Source organism: Chrysochloris asiatica, unplaced genomic scaffold (genome assembly GCF_000296735.1).
Source record: "Chrysochloris asiatica unplaced genomic scaffold, ChrAsi1.0 scaffold00257, whole genome shotgun sequence".
NCBI lineage: Eukaryota > Metazoa > Chordata > Mammalia > Afrosoricida > Chrysochloridae > Chrysochloris > Chrysochloris asiatica.
This window is the reverse complement of record NW_006408775.1, coordinates 1,417,579-1,437,377: the sequence shown is the minus strand read 5'-3', so window position 1 is coordinate 1,437,377 and position 19,799 is coordinate 1,417,579. Positions and strand designations below refer to the sequence as shown.

The window sequence follows — 19,799 nt, the reverse complement described above, 5'->3', positions numbered from 1 at the left end:
CGGCTGACCCCGAGGTCACGAGGGAGGCCAGGGCTGGGCCATGGCTGGGACCAGGCTGTGGACAGTTGCCTGGGATAGGTTGGGGGTGGGGGCCAAGTGGATGATAGAAAACTATAGGCCAAGGGGCACACAGGTGACTGTGTAGACTGACTTCACAGTATAGGGGTGACCACGACACGGGCCTACCCAACATGGGGTCTCCTCTCCTAGACCCCATGCCAACCGCAAAAGTGCTCCAAGGGCACCCCCATGCCACACCTCACCTCTCCTCAGCCCAGCACTATAGAAGTCAGAGGCAATGGGCTCTGAGAACCACGGTCAGACCGACGATGGCCTCTGGGATCAGTGGTTTAGATACTCTCAGCCTCCAGCTGCTCCGGAGCTGCCCACACCCAGGCCTGACCTCGGCTGGCTGCCCGGCACGAGGGGGTTAAGGGGCCGGCCGGGAGCTGGCCGACTGGCTGGCTGTCAGGGCGCTGGCTGGGGTGTGCACATTCAGAGAGCAGGCGCCGCTGACCCTACCAGACGCACTACCCACCAGCTGCTGACCACACTACGATGGCCCTGAGCAAAGGTGAGGCTGCAGCTCTCTAGCTGGGCGGCAGGCCCGTAACCAGAACCAGAAGGAGGGTCAGGGCCGGGGCAGCCTGGGAGGTCCAGGCAGGAACATGCTGGGGGGCAGCTGCACCTGGACAGGGGCTCCATGAGCCCCCAGGGGAAAGGTCACACAGTTAGCATGGTCAGCCACTAACCAAAAGGTTGGAGCTGCCTGTGAGTCCACCTCGAGGAACCTCAGAAGAAAATACTGGCAGTCTATGTGTGAGACCCCTGTGGCGCCCAGTTCTACTCTGACCACACGAGGGCGCTGTGAGCCAGAATCTACTTGATGGCCAGTGTTTTTTCCTTCCCTCCCACCCCAAGGGCTCAGGAGTGCCACCAGGCCAGATAAGGCAGTGCCTGGCTCTCCACAGGGGCAGGACAACTGGGGCCTAGCCTACAACCCTTCATTGGGCTGAGCCAGGCAAGTAGCAGGTGGTCCATGGTCCTCGCGGCTGCTTAGAGGCCACATGGCAGCCTCACAGGTTGGCCGCCGTCTGCCTCGGTGCAGAAGGGACAAAGTGACAGCACGGGCTGGAAGGCTGCTCGCCCATGCTCACCTCGACTCCACACACGAACATGTCTCTGGTTTGGGCTGCACTCAATGGGACATAAGCCCACCGAGTGAGTGACCGTCCACATAGGGCCCAACCCAGCATGGGGACACAGCTCAGCGTCCGGGCCCTGAAGGAAATGAATAATACCTCACTCTGGCCAACTCCAAAATATCCCAGCAACAGACACAAGCCTATGTGGCAGCCTAGCTTGGCCACAGAGTCCACCAGGGGACGCACACGGCCACATGGCCTACGTCCCCACCAGGACCCAGGCTGTCCACTTAGGCCTCAGGGCAGAGCCAGCCAAGTCGGGCCTGCTGTTGGGTGTACCCAGGGCACATGACACGAGGAGCCTGCTGATATGCTGTCCACCAGGTGTACCATGTGCGCGGTCAGCACCTGCCCATCCACCAGGTGTGGCAGCCCCGGTGGAGAGGGAGAACAGGGACGTGCTCTGTTGGCCCCTGACTGTCTCCTACAGGTACTTGGGTCCTTGGAGGTAGCCAGGCTGGGGCTGGGTCTTGGGGAGGGCCACGGTCCGAAGCTCTGCCCTCACCACAGGAGGCCTAGCTCTGGTGCTGATGGTGGCGTGCTGGGTGGTGACCGGCCATGGCAACCTGGAAGACGTGGAGTCTTCGCCGCCTGGGAACGACACCGAGAGCCTGGGGTGCCCGGCCGTGTGCGTCTGCAGTTACGACGACTACACGGATGAGCTGAGTGTCTTCTGTAGCGCCCGGAACCTCACACAGCTACCCGCCAGTTTCCCTGAGGCCACCAGGGCCCTGTGGCTGGACCGCAACAATCTCAGCTGCATCCCCGAGGCCGCCTTCCGGAACCTCTCGGGCCTGGACTTCCTCAACCTGCAGGGCAGTGGGCTGGGCAGCCTGGAGCCAGGTGCACTGTTGGGCCTGGGCTTGCTCTACCACCTGCACCTGGAACAGAACCAGCTACGCAGCCTGGCGGCCGGCACCTTCACACACACGCCAGGCCTGGCCTCCCTCAGTCTGCATCACAACCTACTCAGCAGACTGGAGGACGGGCTCTTCGCTGGCCTGCCGCACCTCTGGGCCCTCAACCTGGGCTGGAACAGCCTGGCCGTGCTGCCCGACGCCGCCTTCCGTGGCCTGGCAGGCTTACGCGAGCTGGTGCTGGCTGGCAACCGTCTCAGCTACCTGCAGCCGCCGCTCTTCTGTGGACTGGATGAGCTACTGGAGCTGGACGTGAGCCGCAACTCGCTGCGCAGCATCAAGGCCGGCGTCCTGGTCAAGCTGCCCAAGCTCCAGAAGCTCTACCTGCACCACAATCTCGTAGCCAGCGTGGCACCTGGCGCCTTCCTGGGCCTGCGTGCCCTGCGCTGGCTTGACCTGTCGCACAACCGCGTGGCCAGTCTCTTCGCGGAGACCTTCCCGGGCCTTCTGGGGCTGCGCGTGCTCCGCCTCTCGCACAACGCGCTGACCGGGCTGCGCCCACGCACCTTCAAGGACCTGCACTTCCTGGAGGAGCTGCGGCTCAGCCACAACCGCATCCGACAGCTGGCGGAGCGCACCTTCCAGGGCCTGGGCCAGCTGGAGGTGCTGACGCTGGACCACAACCAGCTGCAGGAGCTGCGGCCCGGCGCCTTCCTTGGTCTGGCCAATGTGGCCGTGATGAACCTCTCGGGGAACTGTTTACAGAACCTGCCCGAGCTCGTCTTCCAGGGCCTGGGCCGCCTGCACAGCTTGCACCTGGAAAGTAGCTGCCTGGGCCGAGTGCGGGCACACACCTTCTCGGGCCTGGCAGGCCTGCGCCGCCTCTTCCTCCGAGACAATGCCATCACAGACCTGGAAGAGCACAGCCTACAGGGCCTTCCGGAGCTGCTGGAGCTGGACCTCACGGCCAACCGCCTGGCCCACCTGCCCCACCAGCTCTTCCTCGGCCTTGCCAAACTGGAGTACTTGCTGCTGGCACGCAACCAGCTGGCTGAGCTTGCTCCGGACACGCTCCGGCCCCTGCAGCGCGCCTTCTGGCTGGACCTGGCGCACAACCGCCTGGAGAGCTTGGCCGAGGGAGTCCTGGCGCCGCTAAAGCAGCTGCGCCACCTCAGCCTGTCCAATAACTCACTGCGCATCTTTGCAGCGCAGCCTCTGGGCCTAGAGCGTCTGTGGCTCGAGGGTAATCCCTGGGATTGCGGCTGCGCACTGCGGGCGCTGTGGGCCTTCGCTCTGCAGAACCCGCGCATAGTGCCGCGCGCCGTGCAGGCCGCCCTCGAGGGTGACGAGCGCCCCCTGCCTGTGTACACCTACAACAACATCACCTGCGCCGAGCCACCCCCTGTGGCCGGTCTTGACCTGCGGGACCTGGGCGAGGCCCATTTTGCTCACTGCTGACCCCCGTGGGGCTGGTGGTGCCCAGGATGCCAGCACAGGTATACCTTCCTGGAAGCAGACGGGCCTGTGGACTTCACCAGGCCATCCTCTGAGGCCACGTGGGTACAGATCAGGGTGACCATCAATTAAAGCAATCTGACACACACACTGTGCGACCCGAGAGCAGGCAGTGCCCGCCTCCTGGGAAGAGGCCCTCCCCCAGGCCTCTCCTCTCTCCTGTGTCCAACCCTCATTAAAAGAGGCTGGGGGTCACCGAGTGGGCCCCTGGGGCTAGCCCGGCACACTTCCTCGAGAGAAGAGGGCTCAAGGCCCAGTAGTGACCCCACACATTTCTGACAGCACCTTGTCACAGGACCCAGGGAGCCACTGAGGCAGACACAGACACAGCTGGGGATGGGGTAGAAGGGTCAAGACGTCACACCCAGACACATTTAATGGGTGCTTCTCACAGGTCTGGGAGGCCTCCCCTCACAACACATAGAACACAGGCCCTCAAGTGGGATTAGGTAAGTAAGGACAACAGAGGTACAAGAAGAACCACGGCCCTCCCCATAAGTCCCACTGGAGCACAGTCCAGGGGGTGGGTGGATCACACTTGACTTGCTGGCCGACCAGCTTCCGTAGGGTCACGAGACCGTGCCTGGTCCAGGATCTGGTGGGCGATGGAGGTGAGCGCAGGGAAGGCCGGGCTTTTGGGGAACTCCTGCATGAAGTCCCTGCCCCCCTCCAGGCTCCTTGCCAGCTGAGGGTCCAGGGGCACAGAGCCTGCAGGGATAAGGAGGTAGGAGAAGGGCAGGGAAGGCACCGCCCATATGAAGCTCCTGCTACAGCTGGTCCAGCGCTACTCGGTTCATGACCACTGGCCACCTGCCCCTAGAGACCCATTCTAGCACCCAGAGCACTCACCTAGGAAGGGGACCCCAGCGTGCCTGGCCAGCTCCTCCCCGCCTCCCGTGGAGAAGATATTGGTGCACTCCTGTGTCACAGGGATGGACGGGCAGTGAGCAGTCCCCCCTCCACAGTCTAGTCCACCCCACCGCACCCCACCCCACTGTGTGCCTCACCTCACAGTGCGGGCACACAAAGCCGCTCATGTTCTCTACCACACCGATCACTTGCAGCCCCGTCTTCCTGCAGAAGGTCAGCTCCCGCCGCACGTCCCCCACTGACACGGCCTGGGAGCAGGACAGCGCTGCACTGGGAAGGGGGACAGCCCAGCCCTGCCTGCCCCTCTGGATCTCAAGCTCACTAGCCTGGGGTGGGGCCTCACCTGGGGCGTAGTTACCAGGACAGCACCCAGGGGGCCGTAAGGGCGCAGAGCCTCTACTGTGGAGAGATGCTCATCAGAGGTGCCCGGGGGCGTGTCCACCACCAGGAAGTCCAGCTCCCCCCAGGCCACATCAGACACGAACTGCTTGATCAGTGCTGCAGAGACACCAAAAGCCCAGGTACTCGTCTGGAGAGTTCGCTCCCCAGGCCCCAGAGGAGCACACCAGCCTCCCTGCATCCCCACAAGGTCTTAGCCTGGGAGCAGGCCCCGCATGGAGCATCTTGGCTATAGGGGGTGGAGGGGCAGAAGTCTGGTATCAGCAGGCATCTGTCTATGCTGACCTGATGGGACGGGTAAGGCTTGCTACAGTCCAAAGGTCCAGAGACACCAAAGCTCACTGCCCCCCGCCCCCAGAGCACAGGCAGTTTAGTGAGGATGGGGAAGAGGCATGAGTGGTGGCCGCCTCCCACTGACCCGAGGACCTGAGCTCTGTTACCGTTTTTCTTGGGGCCCCTCCACACCACAGCTTCGTCAGGCGTCTCTAGCAGGAAGCCCACAGACATGAGAGCCAGAGTCTGCTCCTGATCCACAAACACGGGCACCCAGCCGCTGTCACACTGGTGAACTGCACAGCCCTGCATCCCAAGCATGCGCGGCACGCTGGGCCCACACAGGTCTACATCAAGGATGCCCACCTGCAGTGAGCAGACGGCGACCCCCAGTGAACACCACACTGGGGGCAGAGTGGGGGGCCTGGGGGCAGGGCACAGGGGCCTGGGCTTTACCTTCTGGCCTGTGTGGCGTAGGGCCAGGGCCAGCTCAGTGGAGACGGTGCTCTTTCCAACGCCTCCCTTCCCTGACAGTACAAGCACGATGTGCCGGACGCCAGCCAGGTTCCCCGGCTCTTATCAGAACAGGAGACAAGATCAGAACATCAGGGTGCCTTCTCACTGTCCCCCGAGAACCCACAACCCCCACTGAGCAGACGAGGCCAGCAGCAGGAGGTCCCCACGCAGCCCACTGGCCCGTGAAAGCCTCAGCGTCGGGCTGCTAAAAGGCAGGCAGCCTCTAAGATAAAAGAGCATCTGGTTGTGTATCTATGTGTGAGCCACGTGATGTGTGCGTGTAGACAAACATGTTTGAATGTGTTCACCAGTGCCTAGTGAGAGGGTGTGAGTGGACACATACTTAGGAACAAGACCAGCCTGAGTGGCCAGTTCCCCCTAATTCTATTAAAGAGACAGAGACAGACAAAGCCACCGACCAAGTCACGGACTTTGTAGCCCTGAGGTGCACCTGTGCCTGGAAGCCCAGATATAAGTGAATCTGGACCTGAGGTGCTCCATCTCCCCCAGTTTCTAGGATCTGGGTCAGTGCAGAGAGGCACTCCAAGATGGGGAAAGGTTGGGGGTAGGCCGGCACCTGAGCTCAAGGACAAAGACAGGCCAGTGTCTTGTGTGCACTGGCCACACGTCCAGCTGACCAAGTCCACACTCATGTGGACACCCTACCCTAGTCCCCAGGCCAGATCAGACCCAAGTAAGGGCAAAACTGCAGACTGTACAAGAGTCCTTAACCAGGCTCCACACAGAACCCCCCACCCCTACAGCTCTCTCCTAGGTCGTCCGCAATCGACCTCGCTTCTCTTCTGTCCACTGAATCCAAAACACCAGCCAAAGAATCATGAGTGAGACCAGTAATGCGTTTCCGACTTGACCTCCTCCAGGTTTCCGCTCCTCCCAGAAATAGTCAGGGGCCAGGCCTTGCTGACAAACCTCAAGGATGATCGGGCCCTTCACAGGCGTGTGGGAGAACACGGTGCGGTGCGGGGCTGCAGGTTGCTGGGGGCAGGCGAGAGCCCGCTGGAATGCGGCTAGACCAGCGACCACCTGTGTCTCCTGGCACCGGCTCCACCAGCTGTGCTAACGGGGAGATGCGGCCCACCTGGGAGGGCGGTGATGGGAGCAGGCACCTACCTGTGCGGGGTCAGTTACTGCGGGAGCGGCTGTTTCTCAGTCTCAAAACACAACTACGACTCCCTTCTACTCAGAAACGGGCCACAAAAGCCCCGCACGGTGCCCACCCACGCCACGCGCGGGGGCTCTGCTGGAAGTGGGCGGGGGCGCAGGAGGGGCAGGGCCCCCGAGACACGCCACGCCCTGGTCAGCTTCCTCAAGTCCACTCTACACGCCTGGCAGGTGTGCGCACTGATTTGGGAAGGAGCCTCCCGCAGAGCCCGACAGCGCACGCCGGCAGTGCCTTTGGGTACGGGCCGGTCGGCCGCTTTTACTGGAGACCTGAATTCCAAGGCTTTGAGTTGTTTATTAAGAGCATTTACCCCCAAAATAAAAAGCCTCATTCATTCAGACGGACGGCTGTGGGGCTCTCGTTTTTTAAGCTTTATGTGACTACAGAGGTGCATACCGGTCCCTCATGTGCCCCTCTTATTGGGGGCGCCTCGCCACTGCTCCGCGGCAGCTCCGGTCTCCCACCCCCTGCTATGGGACCCGCCAAAAGCAAAGCCGAAGCCAGGCCCGCTCTCTCCTAGTGCGCTCCCGGCGCCCCAACACTCACCAGCCGCCGCCTCCATTCCACAGCCGCCGGAACCTCGAGGCTTCTGTCCACAGGGGAGGGACGAGCCCTTAGGCCAGTGGACCGTGAGAGCCCGCCCCCTGACTTCCTTTCATAGGTCTAATCCGGCTTTCTTTAGCCAATCGGACCGCCTTAACCGTGCCTGTGGCTTCCGGCGCCGGGTGACGTAAGTAGATGAGCCCATTTCCTTGTCCACGCCCTAAATTGGGGCCGCCATCCGCCTGCGATCCGCGTCCAATGGGCGTGCGGGCCTTTTCTCAACTGGATTCAGGTGTGGCCAATGGAAACACCGGCTCGGAACTGACGGACCCCGCAGCCTGTAGGCAGGCGGCTGGCTTCCGGCGGCTGGCCAATGCGGCGCGGGGCGGGGATTGTTTACGTCTCGCTTGGAGCGGAAAGTAGGTCACGGCCGGCGGGGAGTGTGGCGGCGGAGGCAGCGGCTGAGCAGCTCCAGGTGAGCGTGGCGGCACGGCCTGGCCTGTACCGGCGCTGCGGGCTCGAGCGGGCGCGCCGTTGACCTTGCGGGCGAGCCCATCCTTTGTTCCCCAGCGGCCCGGGCGCGGCCTCTGCTACCGCCCCGTCCGCGCTTTGTCCGCGGTGGACGGGCGTGACGCGCTCCCGAAACCCCTCGGCCGATGGACTACCTCCGGATGGGGGTGCCTCCGCCGCCGCGATTGTGGGGTCGGCTTCCAGAAGCGGCACCCCCAAGTTGACATCCGAACGAGCCCGCGAGAGTGGGAACATGCCGACCCTCCCTGTTGAGCGACCCTCCCCGGGGCTTAGCGGTGGGTCATTCATTCAGCCCGGGTCACGTAGTGCCCAGTGTGCTACAATGTCGTGAATCGTGATTAGGCTAATAATGGGGTGCTGACCGTGATCTCTCCCGAGGGAGGAGACCGCGGGGCTCAGTCATTCAGCTGGGTGCCGTTCGGGCCATCCCAGAGGACCACATGTGGTGGAATGGGCCCGAGGGCAGAGCAGACGGAGCTGGTGACTAAGCCAAGGCCTGAAAACGGGTTGGAGAATCAGAGAACTCGGCAGGCTGGTTAGAATTGTTTGCATTTTATTCTCACGACAATGGCCAGGTCTGAAGAAATGAGATTTGTCTCAAAAGAGCCCGCCTAGAGGCGGTAATAAAGAGCTGGGAGGAGGGTGAGACCGGGAGGCGGTGTAATTGCGGGGCATTAGGGGAGATGGCGGAGATGACTCCTAGGCGTCTGGTATGAGGAACTAAGTAACTGGAGATTCCATCTGTCAAGCTGGACACTTAACTAGAGGGAGAGGCAGCCAGTCAAGGCTGGTGATGCCCTAGGGCTGAGCTGAGAGACGGACTAGGTGAGGCTGAGCTTGGCGGGAGATGCGCCCTGATGTGCTGTGGAGTGTGGTGGATCTGAGGGTAGCCTTGCACACCATCTGCCTGAGTTTTATTGACGTGCTTAGCTATTGGAGTAAGGTATGCGCTTGTCTGGCGCCTGGGGTGGGTTTGTGGGCACAGCCCAGAGGGACAGTGCAGGGTAGAGCACTGGGAACCAGACCAGTATCAGGAGTCCTGTTTCCTTCTAGCTTCTCTCCACCATGGCCAGGAGGCCCCGGAGCAGCCGGGCGTGGCATTTCGTCCTGAGTGCAGCCCATCGAGATGCTGAAGCCCGGGCTGTGGCTCTGGCAGGCACTGCTAACTGGGGTTATGACTCTGATGGCCAGGTAGGTCCCTCTGGGGAAGTGGGTACCATGGGACTGAGGTGCAGAGACCCTGAAGCAGGCGTGACCCAATTTTTTTCATCCAGTTTGCCATTGTGAATGTGGTGCACGTCTTCGTGGACAAGTTTTATTGGCCTGTAGAAGTAGACAAGATTCTGTGTGTGTGTGTGTGTGTGTGTGTGAAAAATTTTGTTCTTGATGACCAGGGTTTCCTGCCCCGTGAACCCCTCATTTCAAGAAGGTGGTTGGAGAGATGTCTGTCTCTTAGTTTGTTTGATTCCGGCCAGCATAGGATGGCATGACAGGACATCTGGTTTGTGTTCAGTGAGGCTGTGGCTCACTCAGTCTCAGCAGACATCAAGATCTACTCACCCACCTACCTGCAGGCCCACCCCTAGGTGATTTGGGCTTCTGCCTTACACAGCTGCTCCCCAAGGTATCCTGAGCTAGGAGGGCAGGCTCATCCCTCTTCCTAGGCTGCTGAGCCCTGGGGCTGCGTTCCTGCCCTGCCCCTAGAGCAGACTCACCACTGTGGGATGCAGGATATGACACATGTCCCCTGTCCCGTCACCTAATGGGCCTCACGTGCCTGTGGGTGTGTTGTCTAGGATGACCTCCCTGGCTCACAGAGGCGGGGTGGTTGGCGATGGCCCTGACTTGGGCTCGTTCTCCACAGTACATTTGCAGGCCCCTAGGCTTACCTTGTTTGTTGGGGCAGCCCGACTCCATGAGACCTCATCCTTTTCTGAAGCCAGCTCTTAAAGTGGACCACCAGCTTGGCCATGGTGACGGCTCAGTGGCATCTCTGTCTAGATTTCATCTTCCCATATACTCTCTCCTTGCCCTCATGCCCTGTCTCCTGGTTTTCTTTGTGGTCGTCTGTCTGTCATGGGCTGAGACAGCATTCATGCCCATCTGTCTTCTCAGTTCCTATGGTCTGTGGTTTCACTGCTGTGAGTGGCCACATGCTGCATGTGAGGAGTGGGGATGCAGCCTTTAACAGGGCACAGTGGAACAATAGGATGAGGTATTTTCTAAGCTCTGCTGACTGCAGGTTGTGGAGGCCATAGGCAGACAGACAACCAAGCAGGAGGCGCTGTGGCTGAGAGGGGCCTGGGTAAAAAGAGCCTGCCTTCTCTCCCAGCACAGTGACTCCGACTCAGACCCCGAGTTCTCGTCCCTGCCACCATCCGTTCCCAGCGCCGTGCCTGTGACTGGGGAGTCCTTCTGTGACTGTGACAGTCAGCGTGACGCCGCCTTCTGCGGCAACCGGCACAGCGCCCATCGCGACAAGGACTGCCGCTGCGGGGAGGAGGACGAGCGTGAGCAAGGCAGAGGCTTGCGGGGGGGTTGTGGCCAGACCCCGGGAGTTGGGGAGCCTGTCTCAGCCACCCCCCTCGCCTCCACAGACTTCGACTGGGTCTGGGATGACCTGAACAAGTCCTCAGCCACCCTCCTGAGCTGTGACAACCGCAAGGTCAGCTTCCACGTGGAGTACAGCTGTGGCACCGCGGCCATCCGGGGCACCAAGGAGCTGGGCGAGGGTCAGCACTTCTGGGAGATCAAGATGACCTCCCCCGTCTACGGCACCGACATGGTGAGTGAGCGGTGGGCGTTTGCAGGGTGGCCTACAAGGCAGCCCCAGGCCCATGCATCCAGCCCACACGCCCCTCTGCCGGCCTCTTTCCAGATGGTGGGCATCGGGACGTCAGACGTGGAATTGGACAAGTACCACCACACCTTCTGCAGCTTGCTGGGCAGGGACGAGGAGAGCTGGGGTCTCTCCTACACAGGTACATGAGGCAGCAGGTGCGGGGGCAGATGGGCTGTGAAGCTGAGGGGTGCCTGCTCCCCAACTCATCCCCGGCCACCCCCCAGGGCTTCTCCACCACCGGGGGGACAAGACGAGCTTCTCCTCACGCTTCGGCCAGGGCTCCATCATTGGCGTGCACCTGGACACCTGGCACGGAAGGTTGACCTTCTTCAAGAACCGCAAGTGTATAGGTGAGGGTTCTGGGGTCCTTCGAGCAGGTGGGACAGACTGGGGGCAGGGAAGGCCCAGGCATGCTGCCCACGTGCACAGGCTCAGGCAGCCTCCTCACAGGTGTGGCAGCCACCAGACTTCAGAACAGGAAGTTCTACCCGATGGTGTGTTCCACGGCCGCCAAGAGCAGCATGAAGGTGATCCGATCCTGCGTCAGTGCCACCTCGCTACAGTTCCTGTGCTGTTACCGTCTGCGTCAGCTGCGCCCCGACTCCGGGGACACACTCGAGGGCCTGCCCCTGCCGCCTGGCCTCAAGCAGGTGCTGCACACCAAACTCGGCTGGGTGCTGAACATGAGCTGCGGCCGCCGCCGGCCACCCACACCTGAGGCCCGCTCCTGCCGCCGGAAGCGCTGCCGCCGGACCTGACTCCTCGTCAGTGAAAACTGCCTCTCAGCCAGGAAGCTGGCTCCTGTCCCTTCCTTCCGGCCACGCTCCAGGGCGACAGGAGGGAGGAGTGGGGCCGAGCACCCCAAGGCTGGGATGGCCCTTTCTGTGGGGCTCCAGGGCCCCTTGGCCGTAGGACCGGCAAGTTCAGGGTCTGCCGCTGTCAGCTGTATGAGGAAGAGGAGGGCTGTCTGGTGCTGACGTCCCTGTTTCCCGAGCCTGGGACTCTGCCCTCTGCTGCTGTGCATGTCGCTGGCTGCTGTCCCTTCTGAGACTTAAATCACTGCAATAAACAAAACGGAATTTCTACCCGACGTCCACAGCAGCTGTGATGTCATCCAGGATCAGGCTGTGGGCTTACGCAAGTCGGTGACCTTGTCCTGTGGGGTCTGGTTTTGCCCAGGCACCCCAGTTTCCGGGGGGATCTGTGCCACAGCCCCAGGAGGCTCCTGGGCAGGGCCAGGGAGGAGTGCTGCCTCCCAAGCCCCCAGCTGGCCTGACCACCCCCCCTAACCCCGCCGGCTCCACAAGGTCAGGCTGTGTGTCATAAGCTGAGGTTGCTTGTCTTCCCTGCCCTTGCTCCCTCTTACCACACACACTGCTTAGGAGCTCAGGTCCAGCATGAGATCTGGGTGGCAGGAAGTCAGGAAAAGAAAAAGGCGGCGCGATAGGTCCGGCCCCACCCGTCGAGGCCGCCCACTCTGGCCTCCTTCTACAGGGAGGTCAGCCAGGAGGCCTAGCCGCTCCTGCTCTGAGCCGCAGGCCTCGTACGCCTAGGACGAGGACGAGGACAAGGGTGAGCTGAGAAGTCTCGCACATTCCAGCCTTCACTCTTAGGGGTCAGAGTGGGGGCACCTCACCTGCTGCAGAAGGCGGGGGGAGGGAAAAGCAGTGACGACGGCATTGGCCACCTGGGGGCTGACTCGGTTGAACTGTTGGATCTGCCGCCACCAAATCCTCCGCAGCCCCCGGCCGTCTCTGGCCACCCGATCCCCGGCTGCCCAGCGCCCCGCTGTGCAGAAGGAAAAGGTCTGGGAGTCCCGGAGCCACCTGCAGATGTGGGGAGCAGGTATCTTCCAGCATCCTCACCTAGCTTCTCACCACCCTGCCCGACCTGTTCTGGGGGGCACATACTTAAAGGGGCGCTGGGCGATGGCCCTGGTGACAGCACACACGTGCTTGCTCAGCTCCTGCCAGGAAGCCACCAGCAGCACATCCAGGCCGGCCCAGAGCTGCAGGAACACCAGGGTCTGCAGGGGGTGTGACAGGCAAGGGGTCCTTCAGGGAGGAGAGCTTCTGGGGACACTGCCCAGCCCAACTGCCGATGCCACCCTCCCCCGGAGCATCAGCTGGAGCCCAGTCCACATGGCCCTCACCTCCTCCACCTGAGGCCAGCCAACAGCCCCCTCAGCATGGGCCATCACCACACTCGCTGATGACCGCTGCTGCCGCTCCTGGACACCACTCAGGCCAGACCTGGGCAGAGACACCACCTTGGCTCCCACATCCATCAGCTTCGCCCTCCTTGAACCCAACCAGGGGAGCGGGGACTCCCTCCTGGCCAGCCCCTGGGAGGGGTTTGGGTTCGTACCACAGATGTGCATCCAGTCCGATGACGGCCAGATGTGTGCAGCCAGGGCTCTCAGGACAAAGCCAGGGCATGGAGCAGGCCGGGCCCGACACCTGCAGGCCAGAAAGGCAGGACCTCAGCAGACTGCAGGCAGACCCACGTGTTCCACACCACACGGGGTGGGGCATTGAAAGGGCCTCGAGGTGATCCCACAGCCACCCCCACCCCCCGGTGACTCCAAACCCAGGTGACACTGGGCTCCTGACCCCTGCTATACGAGGACCCTCTTTAGTCCAGCTCCTGCCCCGACTGAGAAACCAGTGGGCGACAAGGAGGGTGTCCAGGATTGGTGCGGCCTGGGGAGTACCTGGGTTAACTGGGCAACACCTTGCAGAAACTCCTCTGGTTCCAACAACAGTAGCAGCTCCTGCTCAGCCCACACCTCAGCGGGGACCTGTGGGGACATTCAGGAGCCGTACAGTTCAGGACAAGGCCCAGCATAGGCCAAAGCAAACTCAGGTCTCTGGTCCACCAGCAGGTAGCCTGCAAGAGGCTGAAACGTTCCTGGAGCCAAATGCTTGGCCTGCACCCCAGCCTTGCTCTGCAATAGCTGAGCCACTAGACACCACCCACTTAGACACCCATTCTAGATAAAATCTTAGCCGCTACTTTCCTGGGCAGCTTTGAGCATGCAACAATGCTCTGGCGGCATTAACCCTCTGCACTCACGCCACAGTGGAAAGGGTCCGGGTTTATGGGACTCCAGCTGATGCTCCGAGGGAGGGGCTGGGGCTCGATGTGCTGCTCACAGCCCAGGGCGTCCAGGGCCTGAAGCAGGACGTCAGCACCAGCATCTTCCAGGATGGCTGGGACGGTGGAGAAGGGAGAGAGTCGTCACTCAGTCCCTGCTCTCCGTGGAGAGCTGGACCCACAGCTGCTAGCGCTGCAGTTGGAAAGGTGGACCAAGCTGGGGGCTGGAGGCGCCCTTCTGACCAACTTGGTCGAGCTGTGACTAACACTCTGGGAAGCTAAAGTCTAAATCAAACCCATTGTCTGCCAGTAAATTCCGAGTCAGAGCGATCCGGTAGGACAGAGTAGAACTGGCCCCGGGGGTTTCAGAGGCTATCGTCGCCGTGGGAACAGACTACCTCATCTTCTGCAGAGCGGCTGCTGGGTTTGAACGTCTGACCTTTCGGTCAGCATTCCAATGCTTAAACTATGGCACCACTAGGGCCCCTGTAGGAGCTAAAGGGGAGTCCCTGCGTCAAACTCCACGCACAACGATCGGTGCTCCCCGCGCACCTGGGTCCAGGCGAACCACCAGGCGCTTCGGAGAGCGCTCGGGCCGCAGCACCTGGGCCGCCGTCCTGCGCTCCTCCACCGGATCCCGGGCCCTGGCGGCGGCTTCCGAGACCGCGGGGCCCTCGGTGTCCGAGTCAGAGATCTCCCATGTCGGGGCTCGGCGCTGACTTCTGCCCCGGCTCCTGCGCTGCAGCCCCGCAGCCCCGCCCGCTCCAGCCCTCGCCATGGTAGGTTCCACGGCGCCTCCGCTTCCGCCGCGCCCGGACACCTTTGCTTAGGGCACGCAGGGCTGCTTCCGGGTGGCGTCCGGGCCTCACGATGCGAGGTGACGGCGGTTTCCGGCCGGATCTCTGAGAGAGCGGACCGCGGGTGCGGGCTGACCATGGCGCGGAAGAAAGTTCGGCCGCGGCTGATCGCCGAGCTGGCCCGGCGAGTGCGGGCTCTGCGCGAACAGCGGGATCGACCACGCGACTCGCAGCGTTATGCCCTGGACTACGAGACGCTGACGCGGCCGCTGTCGGGCCGCCGGTTGCCCCAGCGCGCCTGGGCCGACGTGCGCCGTGAGAGTCGCCTCCTGCAACTGCTCTGCCGCCTGCCGCTCTTCGGCCTCGGCCGCCTGGTTACGCGCAAGTCTTGGCTGTGGCAGCACGACGAACCCTGCTACTGGCGCCTCACGCGTGTCCGGCCCGACTACACGGCGCAGGTGCGTGTGCGCGCTCTCCCTAGTCCGATCCTGTTAGGCACCCCTGCCTGCCTTTTTCCGTCCGATTCTGGGACGAGCGCTCCCCTTCCCCAACCTTTTGGAAGAAGATGGTGACGAGCTTTCCCCCTGCTTTTCAGAACTTGGACCACGGGAAAGCCTGGGGCGTCCTGACCTTCAAAGGTAAGACTTGGGGGACGACTTGGATGGCGGCCGAGGGCTGCAGGCGCAGGCTGAGAAGATGCGAGGAGCATTGTCCCTCTTTCCCCAGGCCAGACCGAAAGCGAGGCCCGCGAGATCGAGCAGGTCATGTACCACGACTGGCGGCTTGTGCCCAAGCATGAGGAGGCGGCTTTCACTGCCTTCACCCCTGGCAGCAAGGAGCCCCCTCGCTCTGTGCCCTACCCACCCCTCCTCAGGGCCATGATCCTGGCCGAGCGGCAGAAGAGCGGTGATTCGAGCACGGAGGAACCCCTGCTCAATCTAGAGCGGGTCCGCATCAGCCCCTGGGACTACCCTGACCAACAGGAGGGAAAGGGCAAGGCCAAAGGCACCCGAGTCTAAAGTGCTGCCCCGGGGCTCCAATCCCCCGGAGGAAGGAAGACGCCTCCGAGCTCACACTGGGCATGCTTGACTGTCCGACCAGGGGGTGGGCTTTAGGATCCTGCCCCTCCATTCTCCTGTCTCTGGACTTCCCAACACTCAGCTCTGAGGCCAGCAGGGCGCTGCTGGGTGAGAACCGCCCCACCCCACCCACGGTGTGAGCTTCCTTCCTTGCTTCCCGTCCCCTGTTCAGACCCAGGCTCTGAACGTGAATAAAGGCCATTGAAGTCGGCTGTGTTGTGGTTTCTCGGACTGTGCGGTTTCAGGGCCACAGGCCTCTTATAAGCAGGACTGTGGGGAAAGAAAAGGCCGCTTCTGCAGTAGGACAACCGCGCTGTATGGCGGGGGTCTGGGACGCGGGCCACAGGGCCTGGTGGCTGCGGAGATCTAAGCTGTCGCATGCGTGGTGCAGGGAGGGCTCCCCGAGCTGGCTCCACAGGACTCGCTTCAGTCCGCGGCCCCTTTAAGCCCAGGCACCGCCCCCGCCCCGCCCCGCCCCCTCCTCCCCCTTGGTCCTCGGCTCTGCTGTCGCCATCATGATCTGCCTGGTCCTGACCATCTTCGCCAACCTCTTCCCGGCGAGTGAGTGGCGGGGGCCCGGGGCATCCAGGGACCAGTTGGGGGCTAGGAAGCCCGGGGCTGGGGGCGGATACTGGGCCGGACGGGAGTGCGGTCCCGGGCGCGTCCCCACAGGCTGACGCCCGGTCCTCAGGCTACATCGGCGTGCACGAGCGCACCTTCGTGGCTGTGAAGCCGGACGGCGTGCAACGGCGGCTGGTGGGCGAGATCGTGCGGCGCTTTGAGAGGAAGGGTTTCAAGCTGGTGGCGCTGAAGCTGGTGCAGGTGAGGGCAGGCCGGGGGCGCCCGCCGCAGCCCTGGGGTCGTCGAGCCAGCGGCTGACCGAGTCCTGATTCCTGCAGGCTTCCGAGGAGCTGCTGCGCGAACACTATGCCGAGCTGCGCGCGCGGCCCTTCTACGAGCGCCTGGTGCGCTACATGGCCTCGGGGCCCGTGGTAGCCATGGTGAGTGCGAGGGGGCGGGGAGCGCCTCGGAACCTGCACCGGCGCTGACCCCCAGCTTCCCGCAGGTGTGGCAAGGGCTGGACGTGGTGCACGCCTCACGGGCGATCATCGGGGACACCGACCCAGCGGACGCCGCGCCTGGCACCATCCGCGGGGACTTCTGCGTCGAGATCGGCAAGTAAGCCCCCAACACCCTGCCTCAGCCGGCTCTCGGCCCTGCCTGTGAAGTGACACCAGGACCAGCATTCACTGCCCTTCTGCCCCGCAGGAACGTGATTCACGGCAGCGACTCAGTGAAGAGCGCGCACCGCGAGATTGCCCAGTGGTTCCACGCCCATGAGCTGCTGGGCTGGGAGGACAGCGCCGCCCACTGGTTGTATGAGTAACGAGGCGGCGCGATTGGCCGACGCGGACCCATTAGGGCCTGTGCAGTGGAAATCGCTCCAGATCACAAAGTAGGCGAAATGGCGTAGAATGCTAGGTCCCACCCTATCTCAAAGGAGGCCAGGTACCTCATGGGCATCCCTGCCCCCTGAACCGTTCAGACAGGTCAGGACCTTGCCCCGCCCAACACACTGCTCTTGGAATTGAAGCCCTCCCTGACTTCTGGGCACCAGACATGGTCCAGCCATTTCCCACTGCAATAAAGTGACAGCAAACCTGTGGCATGCAGGCTTGACACTGGGACAAACAGACGTGTGGAGACGTTTATTACACACAGAATGGGGCTATGGGGTCACTTGCAAGGCCAAGGCCTAGGCAGAATTGCGGTGCGGTCACCCTGTCACTTCACAATTCTTTGGGGACAGACATGGGACTTGACAGAGGTCACAGTGGAGAGGTGGCGGGTGGTGGGGAGAGGCCCACAGCAGCCCATGGCTGCCGTGGTGGCCAGCTGGCTGGGGAGTGGGGAGGACGGGCACATCGATTCAGTGCCTTGTACAAGGGATGAGTGGGGCCTGGGCCTGGGGGGCAGCAAGCAAGCCGGTCCATGGAGAGACGGCCCAGAGCAGTTCCCCTGGGAACTGAGTCCAGCTGGGTGACCCTTGTCCTGAGCCCTCTGCACGGCCAACCCTAGGCACTTAGTCACATGTCGAGCTGGACTCTGGGGCCCATGCTCCGCAAGGCAGACCATCAACCTGAGGCTGGCCGCAGTCCTGCACTGGTCCCTCTCCTTTTTCCTGAGGCCTGGGCGGTCCCACCCTGGGGGCTCAGGAGGGGCAGGACTGCAGGACCCTGAACCCTCAAGAAGGGGGGGTACACTCCTGCTGGGGGAGATACACTGGGTCACGTGCTTGGGCAGCAGGAAGCAGAGGTGAGACTGTGAGGGGTGGGGACGCCCTGGGGACACTAGCTAGGGTGCACCCATAGCTTCCTGGGAGCTGGAGGGTCTGTGGCAGCTGTTGCCCCACCCTGGCCGGCAGCAGGAGATAGGGACCAAAGGCAAATGGCTGCAGCCCTGGGGAATGCCTGGGGAGGGGCAGGAGCACAGCTGTGCTACTTGTAGGGACTTACGTAGGGCCAACCTAGAACCCCGGCCCTGCGCTGCCCTGGGGCTTGAGGGTTGAGGAAGGGGCACCCTTGCGGCCCCTTTAACTGGCCTACTCCATGCCCCCCAGGCTGGCTGCCCAGGAGCCCATACCTAAGGTGAAAGCTGCAGTTGAGAGGGGGGGCGGCCTTGGTGGCCTGCAGGCATATATACAGGTGGTGGCGGCCGCTCACTCCGGGGTGTACGTGACCTGCCACACAATGATGTGGCTGCGCTCCGCCTTGGACAGCACGGGCTTCACCTGGCCCGAGTCCCCTCCGCCTTCCTCAGTCTCATCATCCTCGCCATCACCTGCAGAGAGACAGATGTAAGGGGGCCCCCTTCTGAGCAGCCCACTCCATGCAGCAGCACCTCCTCACTCACCGATGCGGAAGTCGATGTAGCCTTCCCCTCCACTCAACACCAGAACGTTCTTCAGCTTCTGGCCGTCGGCAGCATCTGGGCCAGTGGCAGGGGCTCCGGGACTCTCAGAGGGGCTGTCGAGCACGCTGCCATTGAGGGTGGCCAACACATTCCCTGTCGTGGGGCAGAGGAGCCTCAGCAAGGCTGAGCCATCCCATGCCCTTCGGACAGGGGTTTCAAAGCCCCCTCACCTGGCACGGAGACAAAGAACTTGACGGCATCCCGGTGCCCGTGGAAGCAGAGCTGGGCCTGCGCCATGGAGCAGTAGGGGATGAAACTGCTGGCCGCCCTGTCGCTGCTGTCATCGCCGTACACATGGATGACACCCCCTGGGCGGGCACCCTCCCCAGATGTGGGTGACGTCTTATTGGCTGCAGACAGAGACCCACAAGAGCTGACTGCCGGTTGGGAGGACCACAATTAGCAGAGCCTCCCACACCCCCCAACCCCGGCTGATGCAAGCCCCCCTCCCACACGGGTGGGGTAGCATCTGGTCTCACCTCGGAGCCCCAGGAGCTGGCCTCGGTGCAGGACCACAGCTGGGAGGGAAAGAGACAAGGAGTGGAGGACCAGGCATGCTGTCTGCATCCATCCCCTGGGAGCCCACCCACCCACGGCTCAAAGGCCTGCAGCCTTCCAGGGGTCCCGAGCACTCACTCTCAGTCAGCGGGATGGAGATGACCACACCGTTGCCGGTGCCCACCCAGAGCCGGTTGCCTGCAATGAGCAGGGCTGTGATGCGCACGAAGGAGAAGCCCAGCTTGCCTGTGCCTAAGGGGAGGGGCAGTGAGGGGTCAGCAGGGTGGCTCCTGTTCCACATCCCTCTCTTTCTGTGGGTCACCCTCTCCACCTCACCCAGCATCTTGCTGACATAAGGCTCGATGTCCACATCCTGCAGGTGCTGATGGGTGTGGGCATGGTACAGTCGCAGGGTGGAATCCAGGCGGATGGACACCCACACCCCATCGCCGATCCACGCCAGCTGCCGCACCTGACTTTCCCTTCGAGGGTGGGCGTCAAACGACTTCTGTGGGGTGTCAGCAGCAGCCATCAGTGGGGTGGGGCAGGGCCCTGGCACTGAACACAGCTCTCCCAACCCCAGACTCAGACCTGACACCACTTCAGAGCTTGGGCCCTCACT

At 62.6% G+C, this 19,799-nt stretch overlaps 7 protein-coding genes across 7 annotated transcripts in view; 4 read left to right on the top strand and 3 right to left on the bottom strand.

Moving 5' to 3' along the window:
- The first annotated feature begins 558 nt into the window (after positions 1–558).
- IGFALS (insulin-like growth factor binding protein, acid labile subunit) lies at positions 559–3,520 on the top strand. Its single transcript, XM_006873949.1, has 2 exons — positions 559–574; positions 1,716–3,520. The coding sequence occupies exons 1-2, from the start codon at positions 559–561 to the stop codon at positions 3,518–3,520; spliced, it is 1,821 nt and encodes a 606-aa protein (XP_006874011.1).
- A 589-nt stretch (positions 3,521–4,109) lies between these two features.
- Positions 4,110–7,380, bottom strand: NUBP2 (nucleotide binding protein 2). Its single transcript, XM_006873948.1, has 7 exons — positions 7,365–7,380; positions 5,576–5,694; positions 5,287–5,485; positions 4,791–4,945; positions 4,585–4,695; positions 4,427–4,496; positions 4,110–4,285 (listed from the first exon to the last, which is right to left on the bottom strand). The coding sequence occupies exons 1-7, from the start codon at positions 7,378–7,380 to the stop codon at positions 4,110–4,112; spliced, it is 846 nt and encodes a 281-aa protein (XP_006874010.1).
- Positions 7,381–8,793: 1,413 nt separating this feature from the next.
- Positions 8,794–11,492, top strand: SPSB3 (splA/ryanodine receptor domain and SOCS box containing 3). Its single transcript, XM_006873947.1, has 7 exons — positions 8,794–8,835; positions 8,946–9,083; positions 10,225–10,402; positions 10,490–10,677; positions 10,771–10,873; positions 10,959–11,084; positions 11,185–11,492. Exons 2-7 carry the CDS (start codon positions 8,958–8,960, stop codon positions 11,490–11,492), a joined length of 1,029 nt encoding a protein of 342 aa, XP_006874009.1. The 5' UTR covers positions 8,794–8,835; positions 8,946–8,957.
- A 620-nt stretch (positions 11,493–12,112) lies between these two features.
- On the bottom strand, positions 12,113–16,183 carry EME2 (essential meiotic structure-specific endonuclease subunit 2; the record flags this gene model as incomplete). The annotated part of the gene is made up of 9 exons (XM_006873946.1): positions 12,113–12,283; positions 12,371–12,560; positions 12,645–12,760; positions 12,887–13,034; positions 13,102–13,193; positions 13,448–13,534; positions 13,810–13,946; positions 14,383–14,545; positions 16,163–16,183. Coding segments are annotated over 9 exons (1,125 nt in total), but the record flags the coding sequence as incomplete, so codon positions are not given.
- MRPS34 (mitochondrial ribosomal protein S34) lies at positions 14,765–15,646 on the top strand. Its single transcript, XM_006873911.1, has 3 exons — positions 14,765–15,085; positions 15,223–15,265; positions 15,354–15,646. Exons 1-3 carry the CDS (start codon positions 14,765–14,767, stop codon positions 15,644–15,646), a joined length of 657 nt encoding a protein of 218 aa, XP_006873973.1.
- A 38-nt stretch (positions 16,184–16,221) lies between the features above and the next one.
- On the top strand, positions 16,222–17,093 carry NME3 (NME/NM23 nucleoside diphosphate kinase 3). Its single transcript, XM_006873859.1, has 5 exons — positions 16,222–16,267; positions 16,398–16,528; positions 16,606–16,707; positions 16,773–16,885; positions 16,976–17,093. Exons 1-5 carry the CDS (start codon positions 16,222–16,224, stop codon positions 17,091–17,093), a joined length of 510 nt encoding a protein of 169 aa, XP_006873921.1.
- A 1,332-nt stretch (positions 17,094–18,425) lies between these two features.
- The window catches only part of MAPK8IP3 (mitogen-activated protein kinase 8 interacting protein 3), a 45,787-nt gene continuing 44,413 nt past the window's right edge, over positions 18,426–19,799 (bottom strand). Inside the window, exons 27-32 of the mRNA XM_006873858.1 lie at positions 19,514–19,685; positions 19,316–19,429; positions 19,159–19,197; positions 18,850–19,029; positions 18,620–18,772; positions 18,426–18,547 (exon numbers count right to left, since the gene is read on the bottom strand). Coding sequence (XP_006873920.1) covers positions 18,426–18,547; positions 18,620–18,772; positions 18,850–19,029; positions 19,159–19,197; positions 19,316–19,429; positions 19,514–19,685 — 780 coding nt within the window. The remainder of the gene's footprint in view (positions 18,548–18,619; positions 18,773–18,849; positions 19,030–19,158; positions 19,198–19,315; positions 19,430–19,513; positions 19,686–19,799) is intronic.